The 26,882-nt window shown below is 38.0% G+C and overlaps 2 protein-coding genes and 1 long non-coding RNA gene across 4 annotated transcripts; 1 reads left to right on the forward strand and 2 right to left on the reverse strand.

The window, feature by feature from the left end:
• LOC130166413 (uncharacterized) lies at positions 1-19,645 on the forward strand. 2 transcript variants are annotated; one of them, XR_008827140.1, is made up of 5 exons: positions 1-291; positions 8,848-8,976; positions 12,252-12,342; positions 17,541-17,682; positions 19,540-19,628. It is a non-coding gene; the product is annotated as an uncharacterized LOC130166413 (long non-coding RNA). The 2 variants fall into 2 exon arrangements; XR_008827141.1 differs by lacking the exon at positions 17,541-17,682 and having other exon boundaries at positions 42-291; positions 19,540-19,645.
• Positions 1,514-17,540, reverse strand: gucy1b1 (guanylate cyclase 1 soluble subunit beta 1). The gene is made up of 13 exons (XM_056371996.1): positions 17,418-17,540; positions 17,034-17,107; positions 15,167-15,267; positions 14,916-15,034; positions 13,985-14,182; positions 12,588-12,818; positions 12,240-12,356; positions 11,123-11,256; positions 8,819-9,016; positions 6,643-6,880; positions 5,765-5,905; positions 3,479-3,633; positions 1,514-3,173 (listed from the first exon to the last, which is right to left on the reverse strand). The coding sequence occupies exons 1-13, from the start codon at positions 17,418-17,420 to the stop codon at positions 3,026-3,028; spliced, it is 1,857 nt and encodes a 618-aa protein (XP_056227971.1). The 5' UTR covers positions 17,421-17,540; the 3' UTR covers positions 1,514-3,025.
• gucy1a1 (guanylate cyclase 1 soluble subunit alpha 1) lies at positions 19,572-26,882 on the reverse strand. The gene is made up of 8 exons (XM_056371995.1): positions 26,385-26,882; positions 26,045-26,112; positions 25,173-25,261; positions 24,345-25,060; positions 22,284-22,769; positions 21,467-21,610; positions 19,990-20,144; positions 19,572-19,710 (listed from the first exon to the last, which is right to left on the reverse strand). The coding sequence occupies exons 1-8, from the start codon at positions 26,622-26,624 to the stop codon at positions 19,572-19,574; spliced, it is 2,037 nt and encodes a 678-aa protein (XP_056227970.1). The 5' UTR covers positions 26,625-26,882.

Raw genomic sequence — 26,882 nt, forward strand, 5'->3', positions numbered from 1 at the left:
ACCCTTTTTGTACCAGGCAGTAAACATGTTTATTTCTGCTGTAAAGTTATAACGTGGGAGTCTACGGGTATTGACTAGTTTATGGAGCCGGCCTCAAGTGGTCGTTGGAGGAATTGCAGTTTTTGGCACTTCCGTATTGGCTTCATTTTTCAACCCCTGAGATGCCGCTTGACGCCAACACAATAAAGTTACAAGCTGGGTCCAGCTATGCTTATTTTTTATTTAATAGGGCAGTTATCTATGGAAAGTCCGACCAAAGGTTCCCTGGAAGAGATGAAGACACTTTGCAAGGTAAGGGGACAGGTGCACGCAGGTGTTCTTGTGGTTTTGCTGCTTAACATCATGGTCCACAGTTGCAGCAGCGGCAACGGTAAGTAAGGTAGCCTAGCTTAATGTTTTAAAACCGATAGCGCACGATTGCAACACTTTGACTGTTCATCTGAGCACAAAGATATGATGCACGTATTTAGGTTCCTTGTAACTCAGGAATATTATTATTTCTAATTTCCACAGATCTAATGTCCAGAAATCAGAGAAAACAGACGCTCCTTGTAACTGCAGAACCTGCCTGAGAATCATGAATCAAAAGTTTTCTTTATTAGCAAAGTCATTTGTTGCTAGTTGTCTGTACATCCAATGGCACACAACAAACAGGAACCGCTAATATTGAATTGGTCGTGCTTAATTGTCCAAAATGTTTGCAAATATAGGTCAAAGCGGTGGTAGCTCACATTTGGCAGAATGGCTGGGGCATGGAGTTAGCCCAGCTCTATGAAACGTCTAAGGCTAAAAAGGAAAAGGAAGACAAAGGGGTAAAAAGAGAGAAAGAAATTAACCTGAAAAGCTGAGTGGAGCTTGAAAGTTATGTCTTATGATGTGGTGATTGGGAATTTGTGCTGTGCATTTAATAAACAAACACCGAAAGAAACAAAACCTTCAGGCATTAACTAAAACTCAAGTCAGGATGCATAAAAAAAAAAAAAAATAATGCCATCAAGTTTTTATTTATCAGTTATCAAAGCAGCATGGAATCTATACTGACGAAGCTTTATTGGTTACATAACTGGTTCATGAGACAGTTGAAGGAATGACCTGTTCCAACTACTGCATGTCTTCAAAAGGGTTCAAACCAGGAGAAAAAGGCCCAGCCCAACCATTTGATATAGCAATGCAAAGCGGAGTTTATCTTGATTGGTTAATGAGAACCATAGACAAGTAAAAGACATGAAAAAAAGTTTTTTCAAAAAATCAACTTTAGTTACCATGACTACAGCAGTTGTGTCTGATAGGCACAGTCACAGGGTGGAGATGTCAAATTTATTTTTAAATACTTACTGTAATCCTCTGACTGGCCACTAGAGAGAGCACTTTGCAAAATAATCTACATTCTCAAAGTTATCAATGCTCTGTATCTAATAACACTGATGTCGCAGACTTACACTGAATAACAACACGGCCTTCAGTAAAAGTAATGACCTGTACTGTACAAAGGAAAATATCATGTAACCAACACTTCTCAAGACTATTTTTTATTAGTTAACCTCCCAACAGAAACAATATTAAAATAAAACTATCACATCTTACAACCACAGAAACGCACTCGAACAGTAAAAGAGGCATCTGTTTGTGTCTTGCACAAGAGGATTTCCTCCAGTGAGGTGTCATAATAATGACTTTGGAAAAATTAGACAAAGTACAGTACATATACGCATGTGAAATTAATCAAACACATAAAGCACATAAAGTTTTACTTTAATCATAAATATGATGGAGGCACATACAGTAGTTTCATCCATAATTAAATGTACTATATTTTTTATTTTCTAAAGGTGAACGCTACATTTAAAGTAATGAGTTCTTACAAATGAAAGAATAAATACAAAGTAACATGATGTTAACAATAAATATGTAGATCTTTAAGAATATCTCAATAATGTTCTGTAGAACTGAAAATTGCGCTCAATATTATTTCACACAAGCTGACAAAATGTGAATGTGCGCTAAGTTGAGAGGTGCAATAAATATACTAAATAAAATAGTGTATAGTGCTCATTTTTACTTATTGGAGTATTTTGTGATTTAGTGAGAGCTACATGATGGTACATGTCTACTAATGGCTCAACACTGTATCATTTGTAACTTTATAACATTAATTAAACATGAAATACATCTTTGAATTTCAACATGAATCAAGTTAGAACAATAGCTTTTGTGCCAAATAACTAATGAACATGGTGATATAAATCTATATAAATACAATACAATTTCTTATTTCTTTGAATGGTCTTGATGCCAGTGCAACATGTTCAGTGTAAAACTTTGTATATCTCACATCCAATGAACAAAAATGCCCCCCTCAAATAGTGACAGTAATATAATGGCACTAATATGATACCTAGCTGAATTATTTGTGTTTTTTTTCTTTTTAGTATAAAGCAAGCCAGAGCACATCTGTATTATACTCGTGAGTCAAATCTTTCACTTTAAATCAAGTATTTATCATTGTCATTCTGAAAGTGACAATGAGAGTGGTTAAAAAAATACTGTATTTTTTTCATCTAAAGTGAAATAAGTTATTTTGGCTGACAGAGTAAAGCCAAAAGATTCTCTGTATTTTTGGCAGGCTTCAGAACAAATACAGAATATGACAAAATTAGCAACTATAAACATTTAAGGTAGATGGAAAATGGTTTGCTTATGACATCTTGTGTGTACTTTGTCCAAAACTCTATCAAACTTGAATATACCATATACTGTATCACTAAGCATATTGTGTGTATGCTAAAAAAATATAGTGAGGTCATGACAGATCATTGTCAAGCAGAAAACAAGGAGGGAGAGAAATGAAACGGGTTCATATTCACTTTTAAAAACTGTGGTTTATATTAAAATATCTGCAGGTCTGTGGATAAATTATCACTCTTTATACATCTGATCCATCTCATCTGTGCCTCAAAATTCCCCTTGAAGGTACCAAACTGAAGCTTTCATTAGATGACACTCGTGATGTTTTAGTGTTGAATAGTTAAGTTTTAACCATGGAGGACTCTGTGTCAGTGGGCTTCCTGGACAGAAACCACACCTTCATCGGCTCCTTCTTTCCTTTCATGGTGATGGGGCCCCGATACTCCAAATGAAACTGAGGGTCGGCGTTCTCAGCAGACTGCAAACACCTGGAATACAGCATCAACACCATCGCAAATCACTCACACTGTACGGCCCTGTGTGATATCTTATCTCACTTGCTCAACAAAGAACATAAATAGTCCATGTGTAGACCTTTTAAATAGATTCCCACTTCTTCATATCTAATACTGATACTTCCTTACACACATTACAAATCTATTTTAATTCTGTTTAACTTAGTTGTAAAACTCCTTCAGACCCACCTAATTTCTCTACATGCATTGACAAAACCCAAACATAGCTTCACATGAATTAAAAAAATGGTATGAAACAAGGGAGTACTTTGACTTACCGATAAGTATATTCAGAGACATTTATTTTTCCCTTTTCACCAGTAGTTTCTGTACGACTTGTGAGGTTGACTGTATTTCCAAAAAGGCAATATCTTGGCATCCTCTGGCCAATCACCCCAGTGACCACTTCTCCTGTGTGGATCCCAATTGTAATCTGGAAAGAAAGGAGAATAAAAAAAGGAGACTAATGCTTTGTATTTGGTAATAATTTGATTAAAGCACATAAATATGCCAAATATATCCCTACTTCTTGTCAAAATACTGGCAAAATAAAGCTTAAATATTTATTTTAAGATATCCATAATATTTATCATTAGTTATCTGAGGTAAATTCATTATTTAAAGCAGCACATTAAACCTGATTTATCTATTTGAAAATACACCAACAAAAATAAAAAGCACAGTTTGAGAAAAAACTATCCTAGCATTTGAACTAAACCTCAGTCAATGTTAAATCAAGGACTAAGTAAATGATTTGTGTGCCACAGAGAGCAAGATAAAAAAAAAAAAACATGCAAGCAGCTATCCAACTGAATGCTACTCTTAGTCTGTTGGCACTAAATCTTAAAGCTATCGACTGAAAAGGTGCAACATTTGGTGGGTGGATGTAAGGTTAACTTTGCCAGAAATCACTCCATGCACAAAATTAGATTTTTTTAGGTTTCAGGTTTGCAGTAAACTAGCAATTCCAAAAGCAGCCCCAGGCAATCTGCAGACTAATATTTACACTTGAACTTGAAGGCACTTCAGTGCTTATTTTCTTCAGAACATGAACACGTGGTGAGTGTCTGGGACAAATGAGTATCTATATTTAGCCACAGGATCGTGAGATGATTTGAATCTGTTTCTGCTACTAAACCGGACTCCTCTTCAGCCAGTGCCATGTCCCAAAATAAACAGCCTTTTGTTAAGCAGACATGATTTTCCAAAGTTAGGTCTCAACAGTCATTGATACAATAACAATCTCTAACAGTCAGTTAAACAAAAGTCTGCTGTTTTTTCTCCATCTTTTCACTGCTTATTACTTCACTGTGGAAATATGTCCAGATGCACAGATATCAATCAGCAAAAAAAGCCCGAGGCTAAAGAGTTGGTCATACTAGGTTGAAGCAGTATTTGTCAGCTCCCGAAGAGGTCTGACACTCAACACTTTAATATGTGGAGTTTCAAAGCAATATTAGACATTTACAAAGCTCCAACAAGTCCAAATTCTCTTTGCCAAAATAACAGATGCATAGCTTAAAAAAAACAGCAAAATAATTAAATATATGATAGAAATATATGATAGAAAGCAGTCTGAAAATCATGACAACATGTGCCAAATACAAACAAACAGCATCACCAAAGAGAAACTATCCAACAGGGAGATAAAAGACACTTACACTACACAAGGGGCTGGAACAATCAAGAAACACCGCTAATTAGAATTCATGTACAATGCGCACACACACACACACACACACACACACACACACACACACACACACACACACAACAACTCTGCCAATATAAAGATTAAATTGTGAGGTTTTTGAGGGCAAAATTAATCTATGATACTATGTAGAGAGTTAATAAAATAAAGAATAAGTTGAAGCTTAAACTTGCTATTATCATGAAATTAAAACAACATTTACAGTGGATGATGTTGCATTAGAAAAGATTCTCGCTTTTTCGGTCAGGACCCTTTTTCTTATTTAAATTTATGTATATTTGCAAATTGTCCAGTTTTTATCCAATGTTTCAGATTTATCCCAATTTGCCACGTTAACCATGCGCCACAGTCCTCGTCACTGCTCAGTGAACTGTGGGGCACAGACAGCAATGTGCTATCTCAATAATCAGCATCATCTAAAGGAGGTAATCCACAGGATGCTCACGCTTCCCTGCCACCTCCACCCATTCAAACCAAACGTGCTGCAGCACCGTTGGCACCTTCTTTAAAACCGAAACATAAACACACTTTGAGTCACTGAATTCATTTCAAAAGGCCCTAAAGGTCTGTTTCTCCACTTGTCACCATGATAGCTGTGTTTTCCTTGCAGCTACACTCATTCCAAAAGTGTAAGAGGGGTCACCCTTATGATTAATGGCTACAGCCAAAATATAGATATAAAAATTTACTACATATGGGTAAAACTAGCTTAGCTGGCGTACCATCTGTCTAACCTACAAATGACAGTATGTATTTGACAGCCTGATTTAGCACCACTTCAATCATACACAAGTATATAGCTTTTGTATAAAATACAAAAAGTATGTTCTGAAGCCTGAGATTTATATCACACCTGTACTGGTTCATCATCCACTTTGACTTGTCCAGCAATCTCCATCATATCAAGAGCGAGGTGGCAGATTGACTTGGCGTGGTGCGTGCAAGGCTCTGGCAGGCCACTCACTGTCATGTACTTATCACCCACTGTTTCCACCTGTATGAAGAAAAACATTTTGTCATTCTTCACATGAAGGATATCATAACCACTTTTATTTTTGCTTTACTTTCATTTCATGTAAAATCAACTGTTCCCACTGTGTTACATAGAGACTTCTTGAATGCACTGTGCCGCTAGAAATAAACTAAAACACCCTGAGATAAACAGTTAAACACTTACATCAGCTTTAAGACATTCGGGGCCTCTTTGAGCCCTGCTAAAACCCGAGGACCACCAAGCCATTCAGCTTGTAGAGTAAATATTACTTCTTTTGGTGACCCAGTGCCTGAAGCCGATCCCCTGGAAGTGCCGAGGTCTGTTTGACTTCTTAAAGTGCATTCTTGTCTGAAAGCCTGGAGCGTAAATCTGCTGCACGAAGCCTATAAAATGGTGCAGTCCCTCTGTAAAACTACACTGTGTTTAGAAGTTGGTACTACTCTTATGGTGAAAAACTCAAGTCAATTGATATAAATACACTCTTGCTGACGTGTATGTGCATAATTGCATAACATGATTCACCAGAGAGTCAGGGGGCTTCACTCATGCATTTAAGCTGGAGAACCAGCTGAGAACATGGTAGATAAAAGCCCTCGAGTTCTTCATTTCAGACAATACAATTGTAGTGTCTTTTGTACTTTGTTTCAGTATCACTTTGCTGCAGAATTCCAGTCCTTACTGAGAGAAATTTACAAATATACATGATATACTGTCATGGTACAATTCTTGCTTCCCACCTTGTATACATAAGGGTTCTTGCGAGAGTCTGTCAAGATGTCAAAACGTGTGTAAACATCGTTGAGCAGGTTGACTATTTTGATGGCTCCCTCAGCCGAGGCGTGCTTGCTGCAGAAGGCATTAAACCCTACAATGCCACTAAAGAGGATGGTCACGTTGTCGTAGCGTTTTGCCGGGACGGGCCGTTTGTGTCGCAGCTCGTTGGCAACAGATGGCGGCAGAACTGAGTAGAGCAATCTAAAAGGAAAAAGAGAAATGAACATTTTGAGCGAAAAGCATAGTTATGGTGTACCCAAGCAGCAGAGTAATGGGCTGGGGCTGCCGGACTGAAGTCCATTCTTTGGATCAGCATTTTATTTGCTCACCCACTACCTTTTGGTCATTTCGCTATACAAGCTGCTCTCAGATGGGAGGGTGGTGTTTCTATGGTAACTGGTTAGATCATGGCTGCCTGTTAAAGGCAAAATACCTTCCATGGTGCATCATAATTTGAGGACACATGATACATACAGATAAGTCATTACACAAATCTACACGTGCATGTAGGGTATCTTTACCTAGTAGACAAGAGTGTACACATTTATCTAAAGCATCTTTCACGATTCACATTCAAGGGCGTAAAGAGTGTTTTCTCTAATGAGGCAGCAGCAAAAACAGCTGCTTTCGTGATCAGAAAACATAGTGTTGTAAAATGAAAATGCAACGACAGTGGAGCAACAGCTCTCTTAACTATTAAGAGAGGAGTCATGAATTCTAATCAATAGTCGGAGCCCAAAGCACTTTGAGAGCAGAGAATGGCGAGAATAATAATACAGGGATCCAACAGGAGAGTGAAAGTCTTTTCCTATGAGAAGATAGGGCTGCTACAAGCAGTCTTAATAAAGACCATGCTCCACCTCCGTGCTCCTCTCCAGCTGTCACCCACTGCTGTGCCAAATTACTATGACAGGCCCTTTTCTGAAAGCCTAAGTCAAAACTAACTAGGTGTCTTCACCATAACAGGGACTGAAGAGTAGCTTAGGCAAATATCAACTTGGGTATAACAATAGATTCTGACCCTAGGTGGTCCTACTGTGACGTAGCTTCAACACAACCTCAGCGGACTGAGACTTGCATCTTTCTTCAGTGTTTCTTGTCTAAAGTCCCATAAAAGGGAATACTTAAGGAAGAACTATCTTCACCATTTATTTTTCCAACGACAGAGAATTACAGAAGAATAACAGCAGTGTTATTACACATATATCATAGTGAGGTTGGAGTTGACTCATAACCTACAGATAATTACAGGGCTGTGGCATATAATTATACATAATTATGACGCAGTTTTCTCAGTAACTAGAAGGAATAGTTTGTAAACACTGCTAAATTCAAGTGTGAATGAAAAGCTGGGTTATTGCTTAGGGTCATGGTTCTCAACTTTGTGGTTGGGATGAGAAATCTGATGGGTGACAAGATGATAAACAAGTTAGTAAAAAAGGAAAAAATATATATTTCTGCTATATAACAGTAAGGCATTTCTCCTGTCTACATCTTTTACTTGTTAAATATTAGGTAATCTTACCTCTTCAGGCCTCTAAAAAAAGGCAAATTAAACCATATGTGTCATATGAGTAAAAATCATTCTTTGCTTGAACTGCTAATAGGTCATACAAATGTGTAAGCTTTTATGAGGGGTCGCTGACTTGTTTTAGTGGATCACAAGCCAAACATGGTGGGAATTACTGGCTGAAAGGGCTCATTTTTGGCATTCCCTACATGCTAGCAATTGTGTGAATGCTAGGGATGATCCGATTGATCGGCTGCCAATCATTATCAGCAGAAAAAAATAGGTTGTGGCATCCCTAGTGAATGCCATACGTTCAGTGGGCCAAAAGTTTACATATTAATGATGTTGAAATCTTTGATTTTGTACAGTTTGGTGACAGAAGTGTAGGATTGGCCAGGGCTGAGGTATGCACTCTACCGAGTGGCATTGTAGTTTACAAGTCTTACATTGCTTAGGTTGGTTCAAATAAATGTCTGGCAGGTTGGAAGATCATTTGTTAAGCTATTTATACGATCCAATGATGTGTATTTATAATAAATCTAGTCATGTTACCAAAAGCTAGAGTTAAAGTCTGTCTGTAGGCTAAATTAAAAAAAAGTAAATAAGAAAGAACATCTATAGAGTCAAACCTGTCTGTCTTCTTCTTCTCATCCTCCAGGGCCCGGAGTGTGTGCTGCAGACGATCTGTCAAGATTTCCAGCTCTTGGGTCAGCTTGTACTCCTCACGAAACTGCTCACCCAGCAGCACCAGGTCACGCGTTGCGTCATGTAGCGGGATGTCACTCAGGTATAGCCCCCTTCGCGTAAGATCATCAAGGTTCATGACACTAACCACAAAAAAACAGAACAAGTACACAAAGAAATTAGAAAGCACTGAAATACTAATTAATTGTTGGTGGTGTTGCAGTTAAATATTGCAGAAATTGCTGAAAACCTCTGTTTGTATCAGTAGCAGGAACACTGCAGACTAGTTTCCTATTCTTGCTCATATAAAGAATGAACATAAATTAAACAGAGCATAATGTATGAACTGCCGGCAGTGAGATCACCATATTCCTTTCAGGGCCAAGCCGACTAGCTCCAGATAAATGTTCCTCTTGTAGCATGAGGCCAGACACACCGTGTTGTATGAGACCTCTCTGGTCAGGTGAATGAGTATGCTCCTCTGTTTCAGCCCCTGTTATTTTCTGTCAGGCAGCAACCTTTTGTGAAAACACGGATCTTGTCCCCTGCAAAGTCTTTTCAATCTGTGAGGACAAGATCTCTTGAACCCTGCTCTCCTGCGTCAGATATTTCACTGGAAATGTCTGATCGATTATATTAGGGCCACAAAGGCTAATGGAGGTTACAACAGAAGAACCAATGTAATTACCAGCTCACAGGTTTTCTTTATTTCTTCATTGGGTTGTTTTGTCTTGCCTTGTCTTGTGTAAATGTACAAACACACACACACACACACACAGATATATATATATATATATATATCTGTGTGTGTGTGTGTTTGTCTATAATCTATATATATATATATATATATATATATATATATAGATTATGAACACATTTGAATTACAAGCAAGTCAGACTTTCTGTTGACATTTTTCCTATGATCCATAATCATTTTCTCTCAGTTGCAACATTTGCTGTACATGAAGAGAATACTGTGAATATGTTATCTTTTATTTTTTTATTTTAAAAGACACTTACATGCATAGCCAAAGCCTGCGTAGCCAAAGCTTGATACTGTTTATAGTAACTTATTTCTTTGTGCCATAGACCTCCATTGCTGTCCAAAAACTATTAATGGGGCACTCCACCAATTTTACACATTAATGTCAGTTTACTTATCATAAGGATTACTACTTATCTTGTGAAAACTGCCAGATAAGATGTTCTGTTTTGCTCTGTGATATGTTGCTTAGGTACTACGAACATGAGCACTGTAGTTTATTTTGGGTCCGTCACACATAAACCACCCTGCTGCCATAAATACTTGCAAAAACATATTAATCTGTGTGTGTGTGTGTGTGTGTGTGTGTGTGTGTGTGTGTGTGTGTGTGTGTGTGTGTGTGTGTGTGTGTGTGAGAGAGAGAGAGAGAGGTGGACATGATTTGACTGTGTTATGAAAAGAGTAGTCTGAACAATTAAACTGAAAGAACACAAAATTTGAATTGTTTTTGTACTAATAAATGGATATTTGACCATTTTACCCACTGATGGGTTAAGATGAAAAAGTGCTGTTACAGAATATTATGGCACGTAATGTCATACTCAGTGTTTATCGTCACATTTCTATTGTCATTTTTGTGTAACTCTAGGGCAATAGTTTCTAAATAGTACTTTTGAAGAAAAGGATGACAGTAATGTTTTGTATATGTAGTATCTATGATGACATATCCATCACATGGTCATTTTGCCGCACTGCTCTGCGACTCTGTGTGTATGCGTTTCCTGAAACTCAAAAGCAAAAAAAAATAAAAAATCTCCAGTGTCCATATGTTTTAGAAAATCGCTGAGCCTTTTTAAAATGGATATATATGTTTGTGACCCTTTTTTCTTTTTTTTTTTTATAGGTTTAGGTGTTCAGTAGGAACAACTTTTGGGCCGAACATCACAGAGTAGGGAAGAAAAAGTACTGAGATAAGCACAAACACATTGGAGATAACCTTCCAGCATATTATCAGCAAATTGTAACAGCTTCTCAATTTTACTTCAAATTGTGGTTTATGTATATAGTGGCCTGTATACATATATTATTCCTGACATTATTACATATAAGCAGAAGTGCAGTGGCATTCGTCCAAGTAAATTAAGACTTTGAATTTCAGGATTTGTATCTATGCCATCATTTCCCACTCTGTAGGTAAAAAAGAATCTGTGTTTTGGTGTGTATATTCAGTGTGTGCTTCTGTCAGGACACCGCACTGTGAATTTACCTGGGTGAGCAAAGAAAAAGGATGTTCTCCGCCTCTGGCAAGTAAATCATCTGTCCTTTCAATCTCAGACAGCTGATCTCCACCCCCGTCAGCTCATCCTCGTTCTCTACAGTCTCCACATTCAGCAGGCCCTCCTGTCAGGATTACATCACACTTATGAATATTTCATTACATGTTCTTCTCTAAATCTGTCTCAAAATTGGGCACCAGTTCAGCTCATTCTTTATTTTTAAACCGGTATGTTTTTTTGCTTTAAGTGCATCATTTACCACTGGGGAGCATGAGTTCAAAATTTGAACTCATGTGTAACTCTTCTTTTCTTCTATCATGGCTCATGTAGCAAGTACAAAAATTCAACTGTTTTCTATTCTTACTATATGTTTCCAACCTGAGTTTCCATCTAATTTCTCACTGAGATCTTTGCTTCTCATGAAATTTGCTTCGCCTTTCTACTCTGTCCTTTCAGTTTCTCATTTTGACATTTAGACCCTTGCACTCTGTATTCCATGCATAAACATCAATATAGAGTTCTACATATAAATTTCTTTGATTAATTGGTCACGTGCTGAATAATCTCAATAATTGGGTGGCTGTGGATCAGGAGGTAGAGCGGGTCGTCCACTACTTTAGAAGGTCAGTGGTTCGATCCCCGGCTCCTCCAGGCCGTTTGTCGAAGTATCCTTGGGCAAGATACTGAACCCCACATTGACCCTGATGGCTGTTCGTGTGATGTATGAATTTGAGTGAATGGGTGAATGTGGCAAGTATCGTAAAGCGCTTTGAGTGGTCAGTAAGGCTAGAAAAGTGCTGTATAAGTGCAAGTCCATTTACCATTTACAATCTCTGCACGCAAACAATTTCATCCTTGTAACAGTGCTGATGAAACTCAGAGTCAAAATATTATGCAGCTTCTAAAAATATCAGTGAGCTCATCAATATTAATATATAAAACTATAAACACATCCTGTCATGTACAATCAAACCATGTTTTGATCATTAAGACTTGTGTCTGTTTTAGTACTTTTTGCCTCCTGGAAAAGTATTCAAATATAACAGAAGTAGTGATGTGATCAGCCCACAGCACTGTGGTAAAAACTGCATTACATGTCATATGTACCTTGCTTCGCAGAACGAAGACAGTGTTGATGTGGGAAAGGATGCCGTGAAAACTGAAGTCAATGTGAGGACGGACCAAAGAAAAAACTGAAGGGAGGATACAGGTACCGGGCTGGAGCTGGGGAATAAAATAAAAATATGCACATTTCAGTCAAGAGATATTAGAAATTATTGTAATATTTGTTATCTGTGCAATTAATTACTGCAAGTCAGCTGCAGCCAAAAAATGCAACCCACTACTCAGTTTGAGACAAATACAAGTCCGACAAACACATCATCACTGACTTCATGAACTAAGGTTTGTGGCATGTGAAACAGACTTTAGGTATAATTGGATGTGAATGTGCACCTGTGGCAGGACTCGATAAATGGCGTTCCCACACTGTGTGAGCATCAGGTCCTTGTCAAACATGAGGTGGAACGGGAAGGCCTTGCAAAACGTGTACGGACTGATCCGAGTCTCCTGCGTTCCGTTCTCCTCAAAGCCATCCAGGTCCTCGTAGAACGCCTCCTCCTCTGAATCCTTCTCCTCGATGAGGAACTTGATGTGGTCGCACTCCTCACTTTTCGGTTGGATCATCTGTATAAAACAAAATTAAATGATTAATTGAATAATGTTGTTATTGTTACAATACAGAAATAATTAAGTTCACATTAATTTAAACTTGCCATTTATTGTGGCACATGGTTGCGGCCATTTTTTATTGAATATTTCATCTTTGAAATATTCATGTCATTAATATTATCCCATTAATATTATTATTAATCTCAAGTGTGCTATTCTAAAATTAGGAGGGTATAAAATGACATTATTCTGTGGGTTTATGGGCATAAGGCATGCTGACGTCAAGCTGCCGTCTCTGCACCCTGTTGCCACAGCAACAGTGGCTAATATTTCCAGAAATTGGGTGTCACATTTGGAGCGTCTGCCATTTTCTGTTCTTTCATTACACACACAATTGCTGAAAAATATTATCCTGTCTGTACAATGTGATTAGGTTTGGGAGAAAATGTCACTCGCTTATGAAACAATGAAAAAAACTCCAGCCAAAGTACAGTAGATGTCTGAGGAGCACAGCATACTGCAGTTACTGGTGTAGATTACAGACTGTGATTTGTGGGCTGAACATTATCGTACAAATATAAATACCAATGACAGTTTATGACATCTTGCTGTTACAATTCTTCCTCCTAGTTTAAACACAATCAGATAAGTGTGGTCGAGTAAATGAGCCATGTTAAAAAACATAGAATAAAAAAAAATCAAGGTTAATTATCTATTAAATATGCAGTTGATGGCCGATTTAAATTCAAGAAACAAAAGTTAAAATAAATCCATGGAAGAAAAAACTCCCCAAAAGACTCCAGACACCTCCAAGCTAGAGACTCTATAACTTAGATCTAAAAATATCCTCTGACGCACAGACATTAGCCAAAAACTCACTGCTGAACTGCAGTTGTCACGGCACAGCACTGTTCCCGTTTTGGATATTTTGGAACTTTCTGTTGTTTAATCTCCACTATAACCTTTTCAATTATATTCCAAGACACAAACTTACACATCCTGACACAAAGCATCACAAGGACTAAAAGGCTTCATTGAATGTTGTACCATAAATTAGAGAGGAACTGGCAAAAAAAAAAGAAAAAGTTGAAGTCATCTTCATTCATCAGTGGGAGCAGAGAGAGCCATTAGAGCTGTGAGTTCACTGTGCACGAAAAGGGAACAAAAACAGCGAAGCAAACCTTCATCTCTATCTCTGTTCCGTGGATTTGTTGAGCGACAGTTTTAATGATGCCGATCACAATGTCTTGCAAGCCTTCTCGCTCTGAGTAGTAGTGAAGAATCAGATTGTTTCCCTTCTCGGCATCAGTGCAGCGAAATGAGGGAGCCCTCATCCCGGGATAAATAGTTCCCAGGTGGTCATGTAGAGCATCCAAATTCTGAAAATTTAGATTAAAGATGAAATATGTAACAGTCAATCACGGCACATTTAATTAAAACCTGGCTTAGGTAAAATGAGTTAGGGGATAATGTTGTGAAAAATACATTAAACATTAAAAGAGCACTACTATTTTTTAGTATTGCACTTCCATAACGATGGGGGACTTGTGAGAAGTAGACTTAAAAATGAATGTTTAAAACAGAAGCAGTAGAAGGTGCAACATCCTGACTTTTAGTTCCTCGTATGGGTCAAGCTCCAAAAACACTGGATCCTAGATTTCCCATAATGCAATACAACAGCATCTGTACTGTGACCCTCATGCACAATTAATGCTCATGTCGTTTCAAATGAAAAAGAGTATGGAATTAGAAGGAAGTGAGTTCACTAGATCTCTGTAACCCACTCCCCATCTCTGCTTGAGAGTAACGCCTCACGGCAACACACACCCGGTTCTCCAGTTGAACTGTCATCAATTCACGTGCATTGTGGGCAATTTAGACACCAGGTTTTAACAAAGAAGAATAATGCATAGAATAAAAAAGACGATATCTCTGATTCTGCTGCACAAAGTTTTATCTTTTTTTTTTTTTCTAAATTGTCCATCATGAGTCTGACAATGTTATAGGAATGCAATGATAAATGGGTAGAGTCCTTGTAAATACCACAATTTTATAATTTTGCAGTTAGTGTTACCCTCCAGCTCTGCTACGGGCAAAGAAGAGAGAGCCTACCTGCAGGAATTCACGAACGTTTGATCCTAACACTCGCAAGATGGTGTCATATCCTGACTCTTGGCAAAATTCAAAAAACATTTTCCCAAACATCTGCAAGATGTCTCCAGCATCGATCTCTGAAATACAGAAAAGAGCTTATTAAGATCTCTGCTTGCGATAGAGGTGGCACTTGTGTCATGAAGCTCCATATGTTACATATATCGCATATGTTTTCATTTACAATAATTAAAAAAAATACTGTCACTTACTGAGAACTTTACTGGCAGCCGCAACTAGATCGTATGTTTTGGCATCTTCATATATGATTCTAACAAGAAACTGACCCTCAATATCAAGCTGAGCCTCCCTCCTGAAAACAAAGTGAAGATGTTACTCATGAGCCACAGCAAATGTTACAGTAGAAGTAAACAGTCATTGTAGGCAACTTGTTCAGGCAACCAATGGCTCTGCCTTTTTTTGAACTGCTTTTCTATTGTTGCTTAATTCACAGAGGGACTTTTGTTTACAGGAACAAGTCAATAACAGCTACTGAGTCTTATTTGTGGCCAGTCAGTGTGAGCTGTCTTGATCTAAAAAGGTTTCCATACTGGTTTGAAGTGGTTATGTGGTTTCAAAACTAGACTGTGAAACAAGTACAGATGATCAGATTTGGATCTACTGCAGATCCTTTGGCAAGCACTCAAAGCACGGAGTGCACTTTGCTATTTATACATTTGACAATCCATTTTTTTTAAGTCCAAAATCTTAATGAGGGTCTGATTACTACTGTTTAACTGAAAAAACAGAAATGATTTACAGGCCTGACCAGCGAGCGCCATTTTATCAGAACCTGTAACAGCTGGGAAAACATACCAAGCCTTGAAAGGTTTTGGAAAGAAAATAAGAATTCATTTCTAAATCACTCAGCTCATCAAGTCTGAAAACAGACCAAACATGATAAATTGTGCATGAAATAACAATGAGTTACATTTGGAGATGCTGCACAACAGTATAGTTTTTTTTGTGGTGGCAGAAAGACCCCTTTCAAAACATTTACATGAGGCAGCTGCTGCTGTTTTTTTTCCCTCTTTCTTTTTCAGGCAGGGTCAGGTCGAGGGCAGTTAAGACTACAGATGAAAAATAAACTAAGATTGGGCCAAACATTTTAACATGCTGAAAAAATGACATGTTAACATTACACCAGGGAATGGAATTACATTCATCCACTAAGTTGAAACTGTAACTAAAAATCACTGTAAATAAACACATTTTAAGTGGGATCTGCTCCATGAGGGGATTTTTTTTACTTTTTATTGGACTGTGATGTGCAACATTCTCCCTCTAAGTTATACATATGAAGTACAATATCTCCTAAATATAAACTACATTTTTCATGAGTTGAGGAAAACAAATCCTGCTTTCAGCTTTGTGACGCTGTATTTTTATATTATAATAATAAAGAATTTTGAATTGTTGATATAACTTAAGAAATACAATAACTTTGCCAATCCATTGTCATCTTTTATTTTATGCTATTTTGTTCTTCTACTCCACTACATTTCAGAAGGAAATATTGTACTTTTTCAATCCACTACATTTATCTAACAGCAGTCAAACAACACTAGTTGACACTAGTTAGTTTGCAAAATATTTTTTTTACAAAAAAATATTATAACCATTCTATATAATATGATACATGGTTGTACAAAAAAACACCCTACAATATATAACCAAAAAATGAGTTCCACCTCCACCAGCTACAACATTAAAATGTTAGTTTTACATTGCTGCATTAACAGTAATCAAATAATATAACATAATGCTCGCAGAGTATTTTGAGTGATTGAGTAAAAGATGAGTTGCTGTGGGAAAGAATTTTAAACGTGAATTTTAATTTTATTTTACCAACTTAGTTGAGAGTTTCAGTGTGAGCCTGCAGAGAATGGCGATTAATCATTAAAGTAAAAGAAAACGTCTATATCCCTGCTGGCAACACAGTGACAAAGTGTGAGCTGAAAGTGAGCTAGCTGTACAGTAGGCCTGTCTTGTATCCTTGTTGTGGTCTGGTTGGTCGCTGTGTAACCTATGATACCAACCAACAGGGCCGAATAGTAAACACATGATCCACAAACTCACTTGATGTCTTCCCACACTTCCGGGCCATAATTCCTTAAAACGAGGAGCTCCAAGGCGTGATTCACAAAACCATACTGTAAATTCATGGAAAACACGAGCAACGTGAATATTATTTCATGCAAACTGACAGTTCTTCCTCAAACATACATGATGCTGGTTTTTAAACGTTATATCCAATGTTCAAACCTTATCGTTTGCTTAAAATAACTCCGCATGCCAGAGTTAGTTCACCTGTTAGGCTATTATACAGTACACTATATACATATTATTGTGTAACGGCTACATAGTTGTCTACTAGCAGGAAATGTCAAATGCATCGCGTCACGCCACAAACATCCTATTTCACCAGCACGTAAATATAATATAAACTCGGTAATTACATACCATGATGACCGCCGTTCTTCTTTTTCCCCTATTTTAAAGCAAAAACCGTTTAATCTGACACAACCTTCATCGTTTGCTACAGATGCTGAGTGTCTCTGCGTCCATTCCCCCCTTTCCCCTCAGAGAGTGACTGACAGCGAGTCTGGCCAATAGCAGATCAGAGACGGTCTTACGTAAGCCATTTGTGACCAATAAGGACGAAGATGCCGTTGTCCAACTGATGCTGGAGAAGCTGAAATCTCCGCAGGCAAATACACAGTTACTGGTATTTAATAGCATGTTTTATTCTATGAACTTTACAGCTCATATTATCTGCGTATTGTGACAGTAAATAAGCAGAAAACAGGCTATTCCTTTAAAAATATATCCTATATCATATATTTTTACTTACTTAAGTCACAGCAGCAAATCACAATGTAAAACTATAGTACTATATACTTAAAGTATTAACTACAAAGTAGTTAAGTAGGCTATCAAAAGTACAAGTCGTCACCATGCAGAAATATTACCGGCAAATATTAAAATGTACATATAATATAAATAGAAAATATATTTTTATACATATGTATTTATATTATTATATTATTGTTATAATTGATGCTTTAACATCTTAATAGCAATTCAATAATGTGGCAGGTCATAAGGGAGCTAATTTTAACAACTTTATATGCTTTATGGGTCATTTAATCACTAACAATTAACCCATTGATTAAACTGAATGTGTTCTTTTTTCTTTTTTTTTATTATGAATAATCATAGTCTCAAAAGTAACCAGTAACTGCTGTCACATAATTGTATGTATTAGATTAAAATTTGCAATATTTTACTCTGTGAAATGCATAACATAACATAAATGTACTTTGTTACTTTCCACCGTTGTATATCTTATAACATTATATAATATATATATATATTATAAACATTAGTTTGTGATCAACATTGTAAATCTTTTATATTGTAGAGCATTCTACTGTACTGTAAAGGCAGTCACTTACATCTGTTAATGTCAATATTTATTGCACTTTGATTACAATAATGATTAAAGCACATCATTATGAGTGAAAGTAGAACATTCATTGTATTCTTGTGTCGTATGCCCTCTGTAAGGGAAAGGAGTGCTATGAAACTCATGTAATAAATACAGTATAAACATGTGTACAGTGAAAAAAAAGTAAAAATACGTTACTTATATTAGGAAAATTGAATCTTGGAATGCTTTATGTCTAATAAATGGAGGTTTAAGTTGCATATTATTACAAATATATACTGATTTAGAACCACATACCTCTGGAAGAAATTACTGACATGTAAATTCATATTGAACTATATCTAAAGAAAAAACAGCTGGTGAAAATAACAAAAAAAAAACCCAAAAGAAAACAGTTTGACACACTAACATCTGTGATCCTGCCTGTATAGTTCCCGTAAGGCACCTGAATCTACCCTGCATCACTTCATTAAATATTTCAATATTTGTTACAGCTTTTCCATATTGTTTGTCATGAAATTCTCTTCCACTGAAACACACAAAGCCAATTCAGTTTTAATCTTGATTTCCTCTGCCATCCCAACAGACCAATGTGCTTTTGCAGGTACCTGGACAGATGTGAATGGATCAGTCAGATGTTTAAGACAACAACCTTGACGAAAGGAACCACTCAGTTTAACAACATCACATTGAGAATCAACATCCAGAATGTATTTCTGTATCATATCTATATTAAGCAAGATGATATATTTAAATGTACTCTCAGAAATCTGCAAATCAAAGACGGCAAACTCGTTTAAAATATATGTCCTTTTGGCCTAAAGTCTTAAATTATATATTTAAAAAAAACGTCTCAAAATTTTTCATTAACGGTCCGTAGTGGGAGCTTGAAAACAATTCAGAGAGATGACTCACTCTGGAAGAAAAATTAGGGAAGTGAGTGTTTCTTTTCACTATTACTGTACAAACAGATAATTGCACAGAGACAAGACTCATGTTTGACAGCAAACTGACATCTCTGTAAGCTCCAAGAGTTTGACTGATAGACAACATCATTAATATCTAAACGACCCAAACCAAAAAATACAGGGTGTTTGTGCTGTATTCACTAAATATGCTTATATTTCTTTACAGCTAACATTTGTGGGCTGTGCAGCAGCTTGACTTCATTTCAGAGTCAGTTTTGAAGTTTTGAAGGAGGCCTCCAAAAAGTAACAAACACCAGGGATGTCTTCTGGGAAGTTGGCCGGAAGCTCCTGTCTGCTCCTGGGAACAAAGACAAACTCTGGGCGATCCTTCAGCAATCTGGGACAAAGTGCACACAAATAAAACATGAATCTAAAAACAATGTGGCAAATTATTTGACACAAGAAGAAACACAGCGATGTTCTAAAAGTTACGTTTCCTGACCAGAGCACTTTGTTTTGTTTCTCTGCAACAGCCACTACTACTTTTTTTTTAGAGTTAGATCATATGTTTTGAGAGGGTTATGAAGAGTTATTATTGAAGTATAATCCTCAGTGTGATGATAATGATAAAACCACAACAATCACTTATAACTTATAACTTGCAGAGTTACATCACCTGTGGGTTGTAGGGCTGATATTGATTTTTCTAGGTTGGCTGCAGGATTCAAACTTGTTGGCCAATGTGACATTGTTCCCAAAAAGGCAGTAGCGTGGCATCTTCACCCCTACTACACCAGCCAGAACTGAACCAGTGTGGAGGCCGATACGCATCTGGAAAAAATATTCAGCATGAATCACGCTTCCGCATGTCTTTTATTAATCAACAGAACTAAACTAAAATGTCTTACAGTGTATGAGCGTAGAGTTGGTATTGGTATCAGTATATCTCCTGAGTAACGCTGCTGTGCACTTAATTTAAATCAATACTTTTAAAGGTTAACTCTGGTGATAATCCATATTTTTTTTATAGTCAACAAATCTCACAAAAAGGTAAAATTCAACATTAAATTGATTCTTTAAGCAACACAAACACTGCCCTGCTGCTATAAATACTCACCAGCACACAAAATCTGCAGTTGAAAATAGTCACAAATGAATGCATAATTTACTGTTTAAAGGTGTCCTGTGAGGTTTTTGACCACTATAGTGCTATGCAGTGACGCTTTTATGAGTAGGGCCCTGTTTTGATTGTATCGGGCACATACATGAGGACGCACACAAATGTGCACAAGGTTGCAGGCAGTGCAGTTATTGGCAGTAATGTGTGAATAAACGCAGTGAAGAAGACTAATAGCAACTACATCAACAACATGGGAGCACAGTAAACGATGCATGATTTAAAACATGAGGAAGGAAATGCTGGTTAAGATTTATGTCATTAGTGGGAGCTAATGGATTTGGGAATGGGAGCCTCTGACAGGGCAGAGAAGTCAGAGAGTATTACAGTAATATACAGACCAACATGTTGGTTTTGGTCTTTTCATGGGCCTTTTCATTTTTTTTTTTGACAATAACAAAAATATAGAAATTTTCCTTGAAACTTTTCAAGTAAGACAAAATATTTTTTCAATCATACATTATACACATTTCTATCATACACATTGTATACATATTATTATATTTAATTAAGCCAGGCACCTCATCAATTGTTTTCCATTTGATGAATTGTCTGGCTAAATTAATCAGTTCTGATGAACTGATTCAGCTCTAAGTTCTGATTTCTTTTAAAATCTCTGATTTCTAAATAGTGCACATATCTTAATATTTCATAAAGTATTTTGATTTGTGATAACTAAAATGATTTGTTCACATGTTAGTTTTTAAGAAGGTCTCTACAGATGAAGATAATTTCAACAATTGAACAATGTTGTGTCTTGAAATTAATCAATCAGTATATTAAAATCATACCATCGATCAAGACCATAACTCCTTTGTAGGCAAAGGTCGACAACTTTAATAATGATAAATAATAAACTTTAGAGAAGGCACATTTCTTTTTAAATAAAAGGCCTTCATACCAAAACTCTCTTAGGTTGTTGAAGTTATATAATTACACTGAATGAGGAGTACAGTATGCAGTACTTGACCCTCACCTGTATTGGGTCTCCAGTTGGTGTCATGACTTCGTCTGAGAGCTCCATCATCTTTAAGGCCATGAGTGCAATTTGGACAGCGTGAGTCCCACTCTCCTTGTGTAAGCCGCCAGCTACACAATACGCATCACCAATGGTCTCCACCTGAACACAGTGGAGGATCATTACAATGAGTTCTAACCTGGCAAAGTGAGACAGGAAAAAGAAGCTGTTTGTGTCTCCTTCCACCCAAAGTCAAGGGCTCCCTTAACTGTATTAAATATGTACTGTGCCGTGAAGACAATGGACCTTGAACAGAATGACAAATGTGAAGTGGATATTCATCAAAATCTCTTTGATTAAGAATCTGACTTGCTCTTCATCTTGCAGTAAAAGACAGAGGGCAAGAAACAAGGAGTAATAAAACTTAAATAGTAATAGTACTTGATCCCTGGCCATATTAAAAAGTCCAGAAGCGTTTTGTCTTCTTCTTCTTCGCCTTTGTACGTGTAAATCTGGACGGCAGAGCACTCAGCAGCTATGTGGCAGAGACAAAGTGAAACTATTTTTAGACTCATACATGTGGAGTGGAAACAGGGTCCTGAAGGAACCTCTGACTTCCTAGCGTTTTACGAGATATTTGTCAAACATGCTGCTCTGTCTGTTATGCTTCCATGACACTTTGATTACATTATCCAACCTCCCTGTAGATTAACAGCCTCTGGCAGACACTAGGGTTGTTGGTTGAGCTACAGTCGGTCCTTTCAGTCCTTTGGAATTTGTAAAGCAAAATTGTTAAACATTTTGTTCGGAATTTCCAAAAGTTTCATTAACCTACCTTATAAACATCAAGCTCTCCACACTGGTGGTCAAACCTGGTGTACAACTCATTGAGCATGGTGATCACTTGCATTGGGGTACAGAGGGAGCAAACAGCCGTGAAGCCCACAATGTCAGAGAAGAGCATGGTAACCCTGTCAAACTTCTTGGCCTGGACTGTTTGTCCCTGCCACAACTGCTGTGCCACCGTGCCAGGGAAAATGGAGAAGAGGAGGTCCACTGTCTTCTTCTTCTCCTCCTCCAGCGCTTGGTGAGCATGCTCCAAGGCTGCCTTGGCCTTCCCCAGACGCTTCTTCAAACCGTCCTGGGCTTTGGCCTGTTCACCAACCAGAACGACGTCACGCAGCGCATTATGGATAGGGATGTCTGACAAGTAGAGGCCACGGCCTGTTAGCTCCTCTAGCTTGTCCACACATGGTGAGCCTAGGAACAAAATGGCATTGGACTCTGACACGTAGATCATCTGACCTTTAAGGTCCATGAGCTGAAAGAGAAGATCATATGATGAGAAAAGTTAATCTACTGGATGTGGTAAAGCTAGTTTGAATTGGAGACTAACTGTCCTCACACCTCAATGAAAAACAACTAAATGTGTAAAGATGTTTTTCCTTGTGTGGCATCTGTGCATTTTAAAATAAGTAATGTTTACATACATAAACTCCCTCGAGACGAATAGGAATAACAATTTAAACATTAGAGAAAAGAAAAGCAAACTGGCCATTTGCATGGTATTTATGAAACAGCAGCTGTATGCAGCTGTCCCTCAGCTGCAGCGGTAAACAACACCAAAAGGTTTATTTATGTTCCAGTGGAGCACAAATTCAAGAAACCGAAAAATCTAGCTCAAGTACATTTGTATTAGTCACAGTAGCAGCATGCCTCTAGGGATGTCAGTGTCAGTCGGTTGGTCAAGTCCACAACTTTGGACCGGACTAAAATATCTCAACAACTATGAGATGGATTGCCATGGTATTTGGTACACACATTCATTGCTCCAAGAGGATGATTTCTAGCGACTCTTGTGACCCCTGACCTTTCATCTAGCGCCACAATGAGATTAATATTTGCAATTCAGAGTGAAACATCTCAGCAACTGTTGAATGAATTGGCATTCATTTTGGCATAGTTACTCATGGTTTGTGTTGGTGATCCCTTGACTTTTCATCTAGCACCATCAATCAAGTCAAAATTTTAATGGCAACAAAGCCTTTACCTATTATAACTGTGCTATATTTATTATTATTATTATTATTATTGTTGTTATTTTATAGTCTGACACAGTTTACTTGATTGTGTCTGCTAAAGGTCGAAAACAAATTTTCGAACTCAACTTTTCAATCTGTTAGAGTTTTTCATATTACCGCCTCACAGAGCTGAGACTGTGGCCGTAGACCCAGAGTCTCCTTCACTGTTATAACAACAGTAGCTATAGGGAGAAATACAGCCACAGAAGTAGTTTGAAGACTGTAACATAATTCATGTTGAATGTGCCACTTCTGTTGACATTTCAGTCATGTTTGTGTATAGTGGACTTGTCAGCGGAGTAATACATTATCATCCCCAGATGGACGAGAATGAGACACTTGCTTTCTGCTCACCCACTTACTGATTTTTTTTTTAACCTGTTTTAACTGGTCCGTGTGGTCAGTAAAGGTAAAGGTAAAGCTACCACTGGAGGACTAGTGTTATAGTAAGTGGAAGCATCTCTGACTGAATGTCATTAGTCATTACACCACTGTCATGTTTACTCAATGACACTTTTTTTCTTGTCGTGGCGACCAATTGCTGTGCACCCTTACATAAATAGCGTGAGCATGGCTGTGCCTTTGATGGATGAAATGGTTTGACATTTGCTTCTGATCTCCACTGGGGGTATAATCTTGATCTCTACCTCAGGCCAAGTACACCACTAATAAGCCTGAGCGCTTATAAACAGCCTGATTTTTTTACCCTCTATCTTACTCGATTTAATATTAACACGATGACCGGAAGACCTTTTCTGCCTCATTAGTCGGTGATGTCACTGGTCAATTTATATCCTGCAGACATGACGACATACCTTCCCTGTGATGTCTGTGGTGTAGACTCCATGCTTGATCCGAATGATAAACTGTGTGTTTAGCATGGTCAGAATACCTTGAAAGGTACATTTGATCTGGGGAGAGACAATAGAGAAGTGTTCTTGGAAGGTAGCAGACCGCCTCAGTCCATCCTTTCTGGTCAGTCTCTTCCTGAGCCCATGTCCTATTTGAACCAGAACCAAGTCCTGGTCCAGGATCAGATGGAAAGGGAAAATGGTGGAGAACAGAGTGGTAGGAAGGGTCCCAGCTGAGGTAGCCCGCAGCGGGCTGGGGCTCAGATTTTTTGCATCCTTAACAACAACTGTGTACAGAAGACTGGCCTGTGGGCTGGACTGCAAGATGCTGTCTTTAGCACTGGGGGGGTCCATCAACACATCCACAGTGGTGTGATACAGCAAGCGGGCAGCAGCTTTGATGACTCCGGGGAAAAAGAGCTGAGTGGTCGGGCGGGGGTTGAAGAAATAGACAGTAAGCAGACCCGGATCCTTGTCTAAGCACAGCACCGATGGTTCGTTTACATAATCCTCTCTGTCCGGGTTGGGCAGCGTGCTGCTCTGCTTCAACAAGACATTGAAGCTGTTGAGGAAGTCGTGGAGAGCTCCCCCCACCACCCTCAAAATGTGTCCGTCCTCCTCATAACACATGTTGAAAAGCTCCTCGCCAAGAGCAACTTTCAAAGCTTCCATCGGGATTGCTGCCAGATACATGAAGGGAAACAGGTGAAGATGGGCACACAGCCCACAATACCCAGAATTTTAAAATGAAAATGACATGTTTTTGACAATAAGTTTCAGATTTCACATTACCTGTTTTGGTTGAGTAAATGTTTATCATCTCCACTAAATGCTCTGGTTCATCACTGCAACTCTGATTGTCTGTGCAGCAAATTCCTGGACTGGTGAGACAATAAATATCAAAGTCAAAGACACACAAACCAGTGCTTGATGGACCATACATTTACTGTTCAGTTACTGGAAAATATAAGACTACAGTTGCAGCTCCCTATTATTTTCATGACCTGATAATCTGCCAAATGTTTTCTTAATGAATCGATTAAGAATTTAGTCTGAAAAAAAGTGAAAAATGTTTTTTAGAATTTCCCAGCCCAGGCTGACATCTTCAGATGATTTCTTTTTGTCTGACTAACAGTCCAAAACCCAAAGATATGCAGTTTACTGTCATATGACCAAAAAGAATCGACAAATTATCACATTTAAGAAGCTGCAACCAACGAATATTTGGATATTAGCTTAAAAAAAATAAGATTAAACAAATGAATCGATTATGAAAATAGTTTCTGATGACTTTTTTTTATTTTAGCTCTCCATGGCTATAGTAATGTGTTCTCAGCAGATGCGTAAGTGTTTTCTCTCTATCTCCAGGTATCCATAGCAGCCTGAGTCTGCATTACGCCTTATTGTTGTTCTCATCATTAGCATCAGTCTAGTAGATAGAGTGGCAGGAGAAATTGGTAAGAAATCTTCAGGTAAACAGAGGGTCAAATGAGGCTGTAACATCTTAGCATCATTACAGTTATTATAAGAATACATGTTGTGGTGTAGTAGCCTAGTGATAGTATAGGCCTGTGATTTACAGTGGCTGTGGTGGTAATTGTGGCAGTGCAGGAGGAGTAGAGTAGTTGTTATTGATGTCTAATAAAATAAAAAACACACGTTACCTTTCAGAGTCCCTGGTGTGATCTGATAGTCTCATCATTCGGTGCAGGGCAGTATGCAGCCTCTGAAACTGTGTGACAAAGTGTTCACCAAGTTAAAGGTCATCCTCTGGTGAGACTTGAAAGCAGCTTTAATTACAGAGACAGCATTGACATAAAGAAAGCAGGATTACCATATCTTTATCTCAAGTGAATAAACAGACATGCGTAAAGACAGACATGCGACAAACCCAACTGCAGAGTCAAATTAATGTCATTTATTTATTTTTCATAATTTACGTAAATAGAGCATGTTTGTTGCATGAAGTATATATTAATATATGTATTTTTTTTTCTTACTCACCTCAGGACATGCCAATTTTCGGATGCTCTCCCCAAGTGTATGCAGGTTAACTTTGGCTCTGCTTGTCTTCTGTCGAGGTAGATCCTCACCTATTTTTCCGTGCACGTCCTTAGAAATAGGCAATAAATCCGCGTCGTCAGCTGAGCGCTCCTCTAAGTCTCCGAGCTCATTATTTTTGGCGCTGCTGGAGAATGGACATTCTCCGGATATCTTCAGTTCTTTCAGCTTAGCGCAGAACATCTTGCCCGCTGTAATCTCTGCTGCCTCTTCTCTCTTATCTAATTTCGGAGGGAGACAGTCCTGGTCGAGCAGCTGCGGTCTGTGGGAGAAATTCCATCATCTGGTGTGCTCATCCAGGATATACCTCTCCCCCCCTCGCAAACCGCTGATTCAAATGATCAACACCAAAGCAAGCCAGAGACCACATACAAAATTCATTGAAAAATGCATGGGCAACTGTCATGACCTAAAGCCAATGAGAAACTGGAGAAAAAAAGA

The sequence above is a fragment of the Seriola aureovittata genome, chromosome 3, assembly GCF_021018895.1.
Source record: "Seriola aureovittata isolate HTS-2021-v1 ecotype China chromosome 3, ASM2101889v1, whole genome shotgun sequence".
Classification (NCBI taxonomy): domain Eukaryota; kingdom Metazoa; phylum Chordata; class Actinopteri; order Carangiformes; family Carangidae; genus Seriola; species Seriola aureovittata.